The sequence below is a fragment of the Raphanus sativus genome, chromosome 9 (genome assembly GCF_000801105.2).
Source record: "Raphanus sativus cultivar WK10039 chromosome 9, ASM80110v3, whole genome shotgun sequence".
In the NCBI taxonomy this organism is placed as follows: domain Eukaryota; kingdom Viridiplantae; phylum Streptophyta; class Magnoliopsida; order Brassicales; family Brassicaceae; genus Raphanus; species Raphanus sativus.
In genome coordinates, this window is record NC_079519.1 from 32,406,086 (window position 1) to 32,421,681 (window position 15,596).

Below are 15,596 nucleotides of genomic sequence, written 5' to 3' on the forward strand. Positions count from 1 at the left end.
TTCTGATTTTCAGAAATTGAAATTGAGAAGTTTATAAATATTTTACAAATCGGGTATTTTATTATGAAATCTTCAAATTACATTCTTTTCAACATGCTTTGTTCCAAATGTTCTACATTCCATCTAATGCAATTGTAGACTTGTAATGAGACAAAAATGATTTAAAAAACGTGTTTAAAATTCCAAAACACTTTTAAAATAATGTTAGAATATGTCAAAGTCCTTGACAAAAAAAAAATTGTTAAAGTCACAATATATTTAATTCTCGAAACTCCATCCCTGTTTGTCCATAAACAAAGTCAGAATCTAAAAAATAAAATAAAAGTTTGAAAATGCAGAAACTTTCAAACTCTCAGCAATCATACTTCAATCACAAATCTCTCCAACTCAGACAGATGTTTACATTATTATTTCATTTATTATTTACAGATGCATCCCCACTGTTCATAGTAACTATACTAATCACCCCTATATTCTCTGATTTGGTCACATTTCGTCCATAGCTAAGCACTTTCTCAGTCATCATTTTGGAACAGAACAACATTGTTTCTCGGGGGAGATGAACATGATAACAAAGCGAGTTACGGGAATACTGACTCGGGCGAGTCATAACCAGATGCAGCAGGAGAGAGGGTAAAGGGTGAAGGTGTTTTCCGGGGATCTGGACAAGGCGCTCACGATTTTGCAGAGGAAGATGCAGACGAGTGGTATGGAGAGGATGATAAAAAGCGCAGTAGACTCATCACACCAAGAACTCGGAGAAGTAAGGTTCTTGCTAAGAAGAATCTTGAACGTAGGATCAAATCCAGTGACTTTTCTCGTAAACTCCAGTCTATCCTCATCAAGAAAGTCAGGTACTCACACTTGACTTGATCTCGTGAACTGGTTTGATTCATTGAATATAGTATATATGCTGCAAGAAAATACACTCTAGAATCTGTTCTTGGACCATTATTATAATGCTTTTTCTCTTTTTTTTTGAGCAACTAATGCTTTTTCTCATCTTCTTCTTTTCAGAGGTTTATGAGAGCCGAGGTGAAACAACACTGCTGTTATATATAAACCATTCATCATCTTTTTTTTTTCCATTATATTTTTCCGGTAATCAATGTTGATCAGTGCTCGATCGTATCCTGTCTGTGGTATAACAAAGTTGTGATCCAGATTTTCTTTTTCGAACTTTATGAATAAGTTTTCCATAATAAACTTGAGATCCAACAAGTACATGCATGTACTCAAAGTTGATCAAAGATATTGGAGAATTTTCCATGCAATCATTGCTACGTTTTTTTTTTTAATCTAATGAAAAACTTATATAGTTTTAACTAGTGAACATTGTTCTCAATACTTAACAGGAACAAGTAGAAGCTCCTTTTTCTTTCCCACAGTGAGGCCAGGAGCTTCCTCCATGTCGATATCTTCCACCACCATGCCTTCCGGTAACTTCCAGTCAAAGTGATACAACATATTCGCCAGACCAAACTCCACAATTGTTGTCCCCATGTACATTCCAGGACAGATTCTCCTGCCACTTCCAAACGGTAACAACTCAAAGTTCTGTCCCTTTAATTTGCATCAATGTCATTATCCACAAACCTCTCTGGGAGAAACACTTCAGGGTCTTTCCATGTATCAAGATCACGCCCGATGGCCCATGCATTCACATGAAGCAGTGTCTTGGGTTGAATCTTGTAGCCATCTATCTCAAATTCGGATATCACTTCTCTGGGAACCAGAAGAGGTGCCGGAGGGTGTAGTCTCCATGTTTCTTTGATCACCATTTTCAAGTAATGAAACTGATCTATGTCATCCAAAGTGATCACTGTTCTGTTCTCCATCAGGTTTCTGATCTCGGTTTGTACTTTTTTCATCGCTCGAGGGTTCCTCATAAGTTCTGCCATTGCCCATGTCATTGTTATTACTGAAGTATTGATGGCTCCAATAAGAACGTTCTGTGATAACTAGTTGGCTTAATTTGGTACGTTGACATCACATAATATTTGTGTTGTAAATTCAGCGCAGGTTGTGTACCACAAGCCCAAGATATTTAAATCCAATTGAGCAATGAGAATAGGCCTACATATGTTGTAGATATATCGAAGATGGTTTTCTGTCTTATGCAGTATCACAAATGTATAATTGGTAAAATTCTTATATTTTTCTATTATCATTTCCTTGTGCTTTGTATAAACTAAATTTTGATTTTACCATCTTTAGGAGACGATACCACCGTATCATCATATGCATTTTAGTATCTCCCTATACATTAAAAGAGAAGTCACTTTAGTGATTTCTGCTTACGTGGCGATCATACAAGACACTCTCGGATTAATTCTTATAATCTTATTGGTCGATTTTTTTTAATTTCTTTTTGAATTATTTTTTCCATCGGCCAAACCTTTCCAAAAACACATACCATGTAATTAATATAGTTATATACGTTTTAACTAATCGATATATATTTCAAAGGTACTATTATGGTAACTTAATAATGACATATTTAAGTGACAATGCAAATATATTAGAGTATTAGTAATTTAAAATAATTTAAAACCATAATATGTTTAGAGTAATGGTAATTTAAAAAAAATCATATTAGAGTATTAGTAATTTAAAATAATTTAAAATGTCTCAGAAACTATAATTTATGAGAAAAGAAATTAGAAGAAACCATAATATGTTATTATTTACCGATCACAAGATCATAATTATTATAGTAAAAAAATTGTTATTGAAATCTAATGAAATCATAATATGTGTAAAAAATGAAACATAATAATTATTATAATTCCAGACGGTTTTAATTTCGAATGATTTGCATGCGATTCTATTGGTCGAATTTTTGTAATTTTCATTTTGATTTATTTTTGAAATCGAGCTACTAATTGGAAAGTAACACTAATTGCTAATCTCATTAATTATAACTTGCGCAAGAATAATAATAAATACGTGTATTAATTGCTAATCTCATTAATTATAACTTGCGCAAGAATAATACTAAATACGTGTATTAATTGCTAATCTCATTAATTATAACTTGCGCAAGAATAATAATAAATACGTGTATTAATTGCTAATCTCATTAATTATAACTTGCGCAAGAATAATAAAAACATGGTAATATCATTTTATGACGATAAAAATTTAATATATTTCTTTAAACGATTTCATTATTTATTGTATGAATATTACCTTGGCGTCATTAATACTCTTCACGCTCACTTTATATATATAAAGGTGAATGTCAAGGTCTTAAAACACAAACATTCTTCTCTTTTTTTTATCGTGATAGACCATACAACAATCTTAATGACGCCTATTATTTTCTTTCTTATTGCAGGTTGAACTTCTCTTGCGAGTTCATCACAAGAACCTAACCGCACTTATTGGATACTGCAACGAAACAGAGAAGATGACGCTTATATACGAGTTCATGGATAATGGATCCTTTTTGAAACCTATGAAGCTGCAGAAATACAAGTTGCGTAAGAAGAAGGTCTGATTTAAACTTACTTGTCCTCATAATTTGTTATAGTTTGCATATCATATTTCAACAGGTTCCATTATTATTATTTTTTAATGAATATGAACTTCTTAGCTTTACTTATAAAACATTCCAGAACGGGTTGTATATGTATCTTCACATTGTTTTACTTGTCTTTTTGTTTCTGTTTTGTTGGGTTGTGACAATCCCGGAGATAGTGTTGGATGATTCAGAGATATAAGAAACGACCAAAAACAATCCCGGAGATAGTGTTGTATATATTTTTAGCATATGTATATGTATCTTCATACGCTTCATCTCTTATAAATCCTTAAGATTCTTTTATCCCTCTGTACTTCTTATTTAAATCTTTCGTTATTGTTGTAATTGTCAGGTTAGATCAAGACACCTTATTGGTTATTCCTCTGTACTTCTTATTTAACTCTTTCATTATTTTGTAACTTTTGAGACTATTTTTGTTTCTATAATAAAATTTAAGTTTCAATCACAATTTTGACTGGACTTTGACTAGAGAAAATAAATGTTTATAGCTCTTTGAATTATTTTAGAATTTAAACTGGATCAACAGAGAAAACTGATCTTTATATATTAAAATTTTAGAAAATAGTGATATCAATGTTAAGAGACATTGATGATCCTAGGCTCGATGAACTCTTAGTAGAAATAGATGAGGCTGAGTGTGAAAATTAATTTTAATTTAATATCATATTTTTTTACAAAATTAATTTTTACAGCTCCTTGAATGATCTCAGATTTTGATATGGGTGACGGAGAAAATGATCTTTATATAAGAAAATTGAAAGCTTAAAATTTGATAGGAGAAAATAGTGATATAATTATGAAAAGATGTTTATGATCCGAGGCTCAATGGACTCTTATAAAAAAAACTGCAAACATGATGCGACCATCCTCATGCGAGAGAGACATTGAAAAACAAATTTAGTTTTCAGATCTCTAAACTAATTGAGCATAGTTTTGAGTATATTAATGATAAAGGAAAAAATATTTCTCTGATGATTTTGTGGCATTTTTAAAGCATCATATTTATAAATTTTCTCTAAATTTGTTTTTTTCTAAAATATGTCAACATTTTTGACTTGGGGGGGAGGGGGGGGGGGGGAGGGGGGAGAGGGAGAGTGGGAGAGAAATTAGATATTGAAGAACAAATTTGGTTTTATATCTTTGGTTTGAGTGAAATTAAAAATTAATGAATGTAGTTTAATGTATATGTTCACAATAAAAAAATATTATTTAACGATTTTGTGTTATTTTATTGAGAGAGAGAGAGAGAGAGAGAGAGAGAGTGAGAGAGAGAGATTAGATTTTTTATTACTTAAAGAGTTGGATCAAGTGTGCTTCTAATAATGGGCTGATATCGACTTGGTCTGAGCTGATTCGGGATTTTGGGTATACCCAAGGGTTTTACAGTTTAGTGTTTAGGATTTATCCAATGGTTTATGGTATATCCAAGAATTTAGAGTTTAGTGTTAGATTTTTACCCAAGGGTTTAAGCTTTATTCAAGGGTTTAGGGTATAGTGTTTAGTGTTTATGATTTACTCTTTTGTGATGGTTTTAAAATTGTTAAAAAAATTCATCTTGTGGCACCTACTAATATTTTCATTTATTTTAAAAACTCATCACAAATTATTATTTTTATTTATTATCATTAAAAAAGTTGTACATTATTTGGCAAACTATGATTAGTTGGTAATTCACCCAAGAAATATCATGATAAAATATTAAACTAGGAAACATTCATATATAAATCAAAATTGTGGTAGTTAAAAGATAATCGGTGAATTAAAAGAATGTTTATATTTTTATATTTAAAAAAAAGGTTTACGATGAGGGGGAGAGAGAGATTTAGTGTTTTGGGTATACTCAAGGATTACAGTTTAGTGTTTTGGATTTACCCAAGGGTTTAGGGTATATGCAAGAATTTAGGGTTTAGTGTTTGGATTTTTACCAAGGGTTTAAGCTTTGTCCAAGGGTTTAGGGTATAGTTTAATGTTTATGATTTACTCTTTTGTGACGGTTTTAAAATTGTTATAAAAATTCATCTTTAGGCAGATACTAATATTTTTCATTTATTTTAAAAACTTAACACAAATTATTATTATTTATTTATTATCTTTAAAAAAAGCTGTACATTAATTGGCAAACTATGATTAGTTAGTAATTCACCCAAGAAAAATTCATAATAAAATATTAAACTAGGAAACATTCTCATATAAATCAAATTTGTGGTAGTTAAAAGATAATCGGTGAATTAAAAGAATGTTTACATTTTTATTTTTTTTCAAAAAAAAGGTTTACGATGAAGGGGAGAGAGAGAGAGAGAGAGAGAGAGAGAGAGAGAGAGAGAGAGAGAGAGAGAGAGGAGAGAGAGAGAGAGAGAGAGAGAGAGAGAGAGAGAGAGAGAGATAGAGAGATTTAGTGTTTTGAGTATACCCAAGGATTTACAGTTTAGTATTTAAGATTTATCAAATGGTTTAGGGTATATCCAAGAATTTAGAGTTTAGTGTTTGGATTTTACCCAAGGGTTTAAGCTTTGTCCAAGGGTTTAGGGTATAAGTGTTTAGTGTTTATGATTTATCTTTTGTGACGGTTTAAAATTTTTTAAAAAAAATTCATCTTTTGGCAGCTACTAATATTTTCATTTATTTTAAAAACTCAACACAAATTATTATTATTTTATTTATTATCTTAAAAAAAGCTGTACATTAATTGGCAAACTATGATTAGTTCGTAATTCACCCAAGAAAATTCATGATAAAATATTAAACTAGGAAACATTCCCATATAGATCAAAATTGTGGTAGTAGAAGATAATCAGTGAATTAAAAGAATTACATTTTTATATTTTTCAAAAAAAAAGGTTTACGATGAGGGGAAGAGAAAGAAGGAGAGAGAGAGAAGGAGAGAGAGAGAGAGAGAGAGAGAGAGAGAGAGAGAGAGAGAGAGAGAGAGAGAGAGAGAGAGAGAGAGAGAGAGAGAGAGAGAGATTTTGTGTATTGGGTATACCCAAGGGTTTACAGTTTAGTGCTTAGGATTTATCCAAGGGTTTAGGGTATATCCAAGAATTTAGAGTTTAGTTTTTGGATTTTACCCAATGGTTTAAGCTTTGTCCAAGGGTTTAGGGTATATTGTTTAGTGTTTATGATTTTACTCCTTTGTGGCGGTTTTAAAATTGTTAAAAAAAAATTCATCTTTTGGGAGCTACTAATATTTCTCTTTATTTTAAAAAAACTTAACACAAATTATTATTATTTTATTTATTATCTTTAAAAAAGTTGTACATTAATTGACAAACTATGATTAATTGGTAATTCACCCAAGATACGTGTATCAAAGATTACATAGATTACAGATAATCAGTGAATTAAAAGAATGTTTACATTTTTATATTTTTCAAAAAAAAAGGTTTACGATGAGAGTGAGAGAGATTTAGTGTTTTGGGTATACCCAAAGATTTACAGTTTAGTATTTAGGATTTACCCAATGGTTTAGGGTATATCCAAGAATTTAGGGTTTAATGTTTGGATTTTTACCCAAGGGTTAAAAGATAATCAGTGAATTAAAAGAATGTTTACATTTTCATATTTTTCAAAAAAAAAGGTTTACGATGAGGGGGAGAGAGAGAGAGAGAGATTTAGTGTTTTGGATATATCCAAAAATTTATAGTTTAGTGTTTAGGATTTACCCAAGGGTTTAGGGTATATCCAAGAATTAGGGTTTAGTGTTTGGATTTTTATCCAAGGGTTTAGGGTATAGTGTTTAGTGTTTATGATTTACTCTTTTGTGACACTTTTAAAATTGTTAAAAAAAATCATTTTTTTGGTAGCTGCTAATATTTTTCATTTATTTTAAAACTTAACACAAATTATTATTATTTTATTTATTATCTTTAAAAAAAGTTGTAGATTAGGCAAACTATGATTAGTTATTAATTCACCCAAGAAAAATTCATGATAAAATATTAAACTAGGAAACATTCCCATATAAATCAAAATTGTGGTAGTTAAAATATAATCGGTGAATTAAAAAGAATGTTTACATTTTTATACTTTTCAAAAAAAAAGGTTTACGATGAGGGGGAGAGAGAGAGAGAGAGAGAGAGAGAGAGAGAGAGAGAGAGAGAGAGAGAGAGAGAGAAGAGAGAGAGAGAGAGAGAGAGAGAGAGAGATAACTACGATCCACTTATGCACTTATAATAATAATGTAACATGTAGTATATGAATTAGACATAATGATACATAGAGATTGAGAAAGAATTATAATCTACTTATATATTTATATACTAATAGCTAGACGGGTAATATATGAATCATATGAATGCCCGCACACACGATATGATCGTAATTACCTTTTTATCTTTTTGAAAAAATTAAAAGATTTATGATGAGAGAGAGAGAGAGAGGGAGAGAGACTTATATGTGGAGAAACCTTTTTTTTTTTTTTTTTGTCGACAACTTTACAGACTCATGTAGACTCTGTAAACCAAACTGGATGCTCTGTATCCATATGGACCGTAAACGACGACTGTAGCCTCACACCACGTGCTAAGCGATCCGCCATAATGTTTTGCGTCCTTGGTATATGAATAATCTCTGAGCTATGGAAACTCCTTTTAAGACTCTTGATATCTTCTAAATAACTTGCAAACGCCGGCCATTCTTCTGGTTCCGAAACCATCTTCACCAACTGAGAACAATCCGTTGCAAATGTAACATTATATTGCCGTAAATTCCTCATGCATTCCATTGCCCAAATGAGAGCCTCCACCTCTGTATGTAAAGGTGACTGACTAGCCCTTGTGTTTCTTGCTCCCAGAAGTCCTTCAAAACCTTCCAAAGTACTATACCATCCGTGTCCCGAAAAAAAATCGTCCGTTTTCCATGATCCATCCGTAAAACACCAACGTCCCGAACGAACCGGAGGGACCGTGTCCTCTGTATGAATAGCAGCATTCTGCCTTTGATCCACCTCATTATGTGCTTCCTTCCACAGGAAAGCCTCTGTGGAAGCCAGTTGAAGAGTATCCCTAGGATCCATATCCATATTGCTAAATACTTTATTATTTCGTGCTTTCCATATATACCAAAGTATCCAAGCAAATTGATGATCTTCCATTGACGGCCTGATTACAATCTACTTATGCACTAATAATAATAGCTATACATGCAATATATAAATCATATCGATGCCCGCACATGCGTGATTTATTTATTTCATATTTCAAAGTATATGATAATAATTTAAACATCAAAGTATATTGAATTAAGTAATGTCTAAAAGGCTTATATTTTTGAACCACAAAGACTGAATGAAGAACAAATTTAGTTTTAATAATACATTAAACATATGAATCGTATTTGAATTATACATATTTTTATGAATAATACATAAAACATATGAAGAACAAATTTAATTTTAATAATACATAAAACATTTGATTAGATATTAATAATGTTTCTACCTAGGCCAGTGTTCTCTCATAGTCAGTTCTACGTTGCACTTTCAAGAGTTAAATCGAGATCTGAATTAAAAATCCTAATAACTGGTAAAGAAAGGAAGCCGGAGACAAAAACATTGAATGTTGTCTACAAACAAGTTTTTCAAAATATTCCGTAGGCAGGATACTTAATTGTTATTTATTTTTTTCCTGTGTCTGATGCTTTATCCCAAAGACGGTTATCTTATGATATAAAATCCGTTACTTCTAAAACTTTGTACTATTCAGTCCATAATTTGAATCTGTACAATGCCCGCACAGGGTGCGGGCCGGCCCGCTAGTGAAATTTAAAATCTCAAAACTTTCTCATATGATTAATGAAAAATAAAAAAACTATATTTTTTTTGAAACCCTTTTTCCTTAAACGACTTATAAATGAATCAAAATAATATTTCATGATACCAAGTTCCATTAATTTATTATATATAAGTGTCTTATATATTATTTAAGAAATATTACAATTTTGGAATGATGACGCATGTTATTAATAGAATGATTTTTAAAATTCTTAAAAAATAGGTTAGTTCATAGATAACTTCATATATGTAATACTTACTTGTTTTCAGTTATTCAACATATATTTATTATTTTATCATTTTATAATAGGAACTTTTTAAATATGTAAAACTGTAAATAAATAAAGTACGTAAAATATGTATATATAATGTGCATCCCCGTAAGACGCGGACCTAGTATATATACATATATATATATATATATATATTTGTAGATTTGTGGTGGCCCAGTGGTCTTGAGGCTGCTACAACGCCAATAAGAACCCGGGTTCAAATACTCTCTATGACCACGGAATGCTTTACGCCTTCTCCAAATTGAGTTAAGCGTGGTGTTGGTGTCATTAGTCCCTTGGGTAATCGGTATTGACGCCGGCTGGTTCCAGGCCACGGGGATTAGTCGGTTGAGTTAAGCGTGGCGTAGGTGCCATCGCGTCCGCCTTCGAACCTTCCGTAAAAAAAAAAAAAGTAGCTTAAAACTTTAAAATTTCTAAAAGCTATGGAATTCCATATTTCCATGGTCCACTTTTACTGTTCTGGACTTATGGTATACGTTTATAATAGTAAGGAAGATATTTTTTTTGTCAATTTGTCGTGCCTAGCGATTTAATAATAAGTACTCTTTAATAATTGAAGGCCTGAGCTTTTTCAAAAAAAAAAAAATTGAAGGCCTGAGCTCTCTTGGACATAACTCACAGAGAGTAAAATATCAGAAATGGCTAACATTTTCCTTCTATCAATTATCTTCCTCGTCATCTTTCTGGTTCTTGCCGCCTTTAAACGTCCAAAGCGGCTGCAACATCGACCAATACCTTCTCCTCCTAGGTGGCCCATCATCGGAAACTTACACCAGCTTGGAGAATTACAACATCAATCTCTATGGGATCTCTCAAAGAAGTACGGTCCAGTGATGCTTTTAAAGCTTGGAAAAGTTCCAACGGTCATACTCTCTTCCTCTGAAACAGCAAGACAAGCTCTAAGAGACCATGACATCAACTGTTGTAGCCGTCCTCCACTGGCAGGTACTGTCAATCTCACAATACATATGAAAGAAATTGACTTTAGTTGGCCTGATGGCTAAATTTCTTGGATGGCCTAGTATAAAATCTAAGAATTCATGGGTTCAATTCTGGTTGAAATATCTGCTTTTATAGGAAAAATTAATTTTAAATGGTATGGATTCGCCTTAAGGTTTTTAGATTCAGAAGCTCTATATATTCATATATATATATATATATATTTTTAACCTCATTAACTTCTCTCTTAACACCTCAGGGGCAAGAGAGCTCTCTTACAACAATAAAGACATATCTTTCTCTCCGTATAATGATTACTGGAAAGAACTAAGGAAGCTATGTGTGCAAGAACTCTTTAGTGCCAAACAAATTCAGTCGTTTCAACCCATCAAAGACGTGGAAATAAAGAAAGTGATTGCTCAGATCTCTGAATCAGCTTCTCTTAATCATCCGGTTAACTTAAGCAAGACGTTTCTTGCGTTAACTGTAAGTGTGGTATGCAAGGCAGCATTTGGTGTGAGTTTTGAGGGAACTGTGCTTAGCAACGACAGATTCAACAAGTTAGTCCGTGAGGCATTCGAGACGTTGGCAAGCTTCTCTGCCACAGATTTTATTCCGTACGTTGGTTGGATCATCGACCAGTTCACGGGTTTACAAAAGATGAGAGAGAAAAGCTTCCGAGATTTGGATGCGTTCTATGAACAGTTGTTTGTTCTGCATAAAGAGAGAGATGGACAAGGGCTTGAAGATTTTGTGGACATGCTTTTGAGGTTTGAAAGGGAAGGAACTGTTATTGGAACTGACAACCTCACAAGAAATCATATCAAAGCAATCTTGATGGTAAGCCATAAATATACAATAAAATATTTATAAACTAGTATTTTGGTACAAGGATATTTAATACTTTTATTATTTAATCAAAATTTAATATATATATATATACCTATATCAATCTAAAATTTAAGTTACAAATTTTAAATTTACTTATTCCTTTTTAAAATCTATCTTATTAAAACAGAAACATTCTGTTGGACCTAATATTTATTTTGTAAGTTTTTAAATTAAATACACCTTTATACTTTATAGTTAAACCTACATTAAATCACTAATGTTCATTTCTTTAAACTATCCATGTTTCCAAACAATATACTTATTTCTTTATACTACTATCAATGTTTCCAAACAATATATTTTATATACTACTATCAATGTTTCCAAACAATACAATAATTAATCTTAGTTATTTTATATCCATCATTTTTTCTTTAAAATTTTGTAGAAACGTCATAATTTCATAAATTACAAAATAATGAACTTTAAAGTTGGATTATAAGATTACAAATTATGAAACTATTACAATTTCAATCAAATTAGATTACATATTGGTCATCCATCAGTTCAATCGGTTAGTCTCGGGTTTTAGTGATTTTTTAATATGAATATTTTAAAAAACTAAATTGAATTGTTAGATCTCCGGATTAACCGGTATAATCACAATCGGGTTGAATTTAAAAAATACTGATTTAAATGCAAAAATATTTTAAATACACACTCTTTAAAAGTTAACAAAATATTTGTTAAGTTATTAGTGAAATTTTTAATCGTAAAATATTCCGCGCTTCTAAAGCGCGGGTCAAAATCTAGTTATATAATTACAAAAACATCAAAATCATTTGAAAAAGACTAGCTATTATTTGTACAGCACATATCTTCATGACAACCATATATTGAAATTAGCTAGGTTTTTAATTGATAAATTTTGGTACTAAAGAAACAAATTATGTATAATGTATTGATTTATCGAAAATGAATTAAAATTCTATTTAGCAGTATTTGCAATATGGTTAATGTTATTAAATCCAACCCGGATCTGCGGCGGTACCTGTAAGGCTGTAAGTATGTTCACATATATAGAACATGGTCACTAACCCAGTTCAGGTTCAATGCTAAAACATATTAGCCATAATTAAACTTTATCATTTTGTTTAATTGTGTTAGTATATAGTATTGAATTTAAAATACCCAATAACTTTATTATTATTAAGCGTCATTTTCTTAAATAATTTTTTTAGTTATATATTAATAATAAATTAAATCTTTTATCTACATATTCATTTGTGGCTGATCCATTGACCACGTGGTAGATAATCTTATCTGGTTAGCTGTTTGGGACATGTTGAGAAGCATCGTAAATTAATATATAAGATTCTTACATGTTTTTTTTATATATCCTTTGTAAAAAAAAAGAACATTCTTTTAGGAGGAATCGACACGTCTGCAATTACAATGACATGGGCAATGGCAGAACTTGTCAGAAACCCTAGAGTGATGAAGAAACTTCAAACCGAAATCAGAAGCCAAATCAAGAACAAAGAAAGAATCAACTCCGATGACACGGATCAGCTAAAATACCTGAAAATGGTGATCAAAGAGACATGGAGGCTACATCCTCCAATACCACTTCTACTTCCAAGAGAAGTAACCTCAGAATTTGAGATCGACGGCTACATGATTCCCGTCAAGACACGTCTTCATGTGAATGTCTGGGCTATTGGGCGTGATCCGGATACCTGGAAGGATCCAGAGATGTTTTTCCCAGAGAGGTTTATGGATAATAACATTGATGCAAAAGGACAAAACTTTGAGCTGTTATCGTTTGGGAGTGGTAGGAGAATCTGTCCTGGAATGTACATGGGGACAACTTCGGTGGAGTTTGGTCTGGCGAGTCTGTTGTATCATTTTGACTGGAAGTTACCTGAAGGCATGGTGGTTGAAGATGTCGACATGGAGGAAGCTCCTGGGCTTACTGTGAGCAAGAAAAGTGAGCTTCTACTTGTTCCTGTGAAGTACTTAGATCAATGATCACTTAAAAATAAATTATCCATCGATTGTACTTTTTCCGATTGTTACTCAATATTGAATAAAATCTATCTTTATCTGAAAAACTTTTACTGAGTACAATCGAAAAAAAGTTTTTCAGATAAACATAGATTTTATTCAGAATGAGTTTGGTCTCATTCTGTTTTTGATAGTTTAAAAGAGTGGCAACACTTACATCTCCTGAACGTGTCACCACACTCTTCTCAAGATGAAACCAGGCAATGCCATCTTATTTTATTCAAAATGGTGACTTGCTTCAGACATCACTTTTAGTCTCTTCAGTAGTTGGAATAGTTTTCTAAATATAAGTTGTGCTTCCAGGCAATGCCATCTTATGTGAAAGTTGTAAAACCAAGCATAAATCTGGACATTGAGATAGTCTCCCTTTACCTTAAAAAACTTTTTTTTTCTAGTCCCCTTAGTAGAGCAAGTATATTGCAAGATCTGTACAAATTAATTCATGTCAGGATTTGACTGTTGTGTCTGTTCTGATACTACAATTCAACATTCATAAGAAAAAAGTTGACACATCAACTTGAAATGTTTTGTTGCATAGGTTTGATTGTGTAGTGTTATTAATCAATCAACTTTTTATTAATAAATGCTTATTATCCTCATAGACAATGAAAAGGGCGTGTAAAGTAGACCGGATTGGAAGCCGACAACAGACTAATGTTACCGTACCCTACACGTCTTTAACTCGTTTATTCCTTAATCTTCGCCATTGATATCACACTCTTGGGAACGATGACGAAACGACGTCGCTTTGAGCCTTTGTCAAGCTACGACGTAAACGCTGAAGACCGATCCAACCAGACCGTTGTCGCCGATCTTGACGGAACCCTAACATCCTCCTCGAGACCACTCCTTTACTTCTTCCTCGTGGCACTCAAAGCAGGAAGCTTGCTTCGCGCGCTGACCTTACTCGCGTCCGTACCACTCGTGCACCTCACGTATGTCTTCGTCTCCGAAAGTCTCGCCGTCAGAGTAGCCGTCTTCATCACATTCGCCGGCCTCAAGCTCGGCGACGTTGAACACGTCGCCCGCCACGTCCTAGCAAAAGTCTACGAGAAAGAACTGAACCGGGACACGTGGCGTGTTTTCAAGGCGTTCGGGAAACGGTACATTGTGACGGCGAGTCCTCGGGTCATGGTCGAGCCGTTCGCTAAGGAGTTTCTTGGCGCTGATAAAGTTATTGGTACGGAGCTTGAGTTCACTAGGTTTGGTTGGTTGCTCGGTTTCGCTAGAAAACCGGGTATCATGTTGGGCCAGCAGAAACGCGACGCCATTTTGAAAGAGTTCGGTGGTGGTGGTGGTGGTGGTGGAGTGGGGTTACCTGATTTGGGGCTGGGAGATAGCAAGTCAGATTACGCTTTCATGTCTCTCTGCAAGGTAAATTTTCGCCATTTTATTTAATATTCCATAATTTTAAAATTTTTCATAAATATGGCAATTTTAGATTTAGAGAAACAGATTTAAAAAAAAAAATTACTGGTTGTGCTAGATAATTTCCAGCTACAGTACTAATATATTTAGTTTGTATGCCAATTTGTGGATTGCAGGAGGCTTACATGGTGTAACGGATCACATGTCACACATAGTTTCTACGTTCCTTCACTTGCTATGCGACAAAAAAAATGTTAATTTCTAAGTAATTACGTGTGGCAGAAGCTAATTCTAATAAAATTATCCGACTATTGTTCTTTTCTTTCCAATATTTTACTACAAAGATTTAGAAGCCAATATTAATTCTCACTTTAAGATCACATTGTTTCGGATTGTGCAAACAGTAAAAGTATATATTGTTCATATTTGAGACACCTCATCTACCAATGGTTATGGATGTTAAGTTAGCTTTGCAAGAGACCAACAAGATTCTTGAGAAACGAGCGGAGGAGCTGAAGCTTGATTTTTAGACCTGGAGGAATGAGTTGAACGAGTATAAGCAACACTCCCCGCTGAGCTTCGAAACAAGTCTTCAGGGCCGGCCATAAAATTTTAAAAGATGTAAACGAGCTTCAATAATTTGGAGGCTTAAAATTGTTTTTACGCGGATTTATGTTTATATAAAACTTTTCAAACATTTCAGAGACTTGAATCGAATGTTTTATTAGGTTTGGTCTAGGGCCTCCTGCTCTGCAAGTCTTTATTGAGCTATGGATGGGAA

The 15,596-nt window shown here is 32.8% G+C and overlaps 2 protein-coding genes and 2 pseudogenes across 2 annotated transcripts; 3 read left to right on the top strand and 1 right to left on the bottom strand.

The window, feature by feature from the left end:
- The first annotated feature begins 313 nt into the window (after positions 1 to 313).
- LOC108826556 (uncharacterized) lies at positions 314 to 1,027 on the top strand (annotated as a pseudogene).
- A 314-nt stretch (positions 1,028 to 1,341) lies between these two features.
- Positions 1,342 to 1,913, bottom strand: LOC130500237 (cytochrome P450 71B9-like; annotated as a pseudogene).
- Positions 1,914 to 10,170: 8,257 nt separating this feature from the next.
- Positions 10,171 to 13,673, top strand: LOC108823970 (cytochrome P450 71B26). The gene is made up of 3 exons (XM_056995286.1): positions 10,171 to 10,555; positions 10,809 to 11,389; positions 12,797 to 13,673. Exons 1-3 carry the CDS (start codon positions 10,249 to 10,251, stop codon positions 13,409 to 13,411), a joined length of 1,503 nt encoding a protein of 500 aa, XP_056851266.1. The 5' UTR covers positions 10,171 to 10,248; the 3' UTR covers positions 13,412 to 13,673.
- A 432-nt stretch (positions 13,674 to 14,105) lies between these two features.
- LOC108826303 (glycerol-3-phosphate 2-O-acyltransferase 6) lies at positions 14,106 to 15,521 on the top strand. The gene is made up of 2 exons (XM_018599688.2): positions 14,106 to 14,821; positions 14,992 to 15,521. Exons 1-2 carry the CDS (start codon positions 14,177 to 14,179, stop codon positions 15,007 to 15,009), a joined length of 663 nt encoding a protein of 220 aa, XP_018455190.1. The 5' UTR covers positions 14,106 to 14,176; the 3' UTR covers positions 15,010 to 15,521.
- The last annotated feature ends 75 nt before the right edge of the window (positions 15,522 to 15,596 follow it).

Bases quoted from the DNA above. Each gene is read 5' to 3' on its own strand.
- LOC108826303 (XM_018599688.2), top strand. From the start codon at position 14,177: ATGACGAAACGACGTCGCTTTGAGCCTTTGTCAAGCTACGACGTAAAC.
- LOC108823970 (XM_056995286.1), top strand. From the start codon at position 10,249: ATGGCTAACATTTTCCTTCTATCAATTATCTTCCTCGTCATCTTTCTG. The intron at 10,556-10,808 runs GTACTGTCAATC...TTAACACCTCAG, and splicing joins TAGCCGTCCTCCACTGGCAG to GGGCAAGAGAGCTCTCTTAC. The intron at 11,390-12,796 runs GTAAGCCATAAA...GTAAAAAAAAAG, and splicing joins ATATCAAAGCAATCTTGATG to AACATTCTTTTAGGAGGAAT.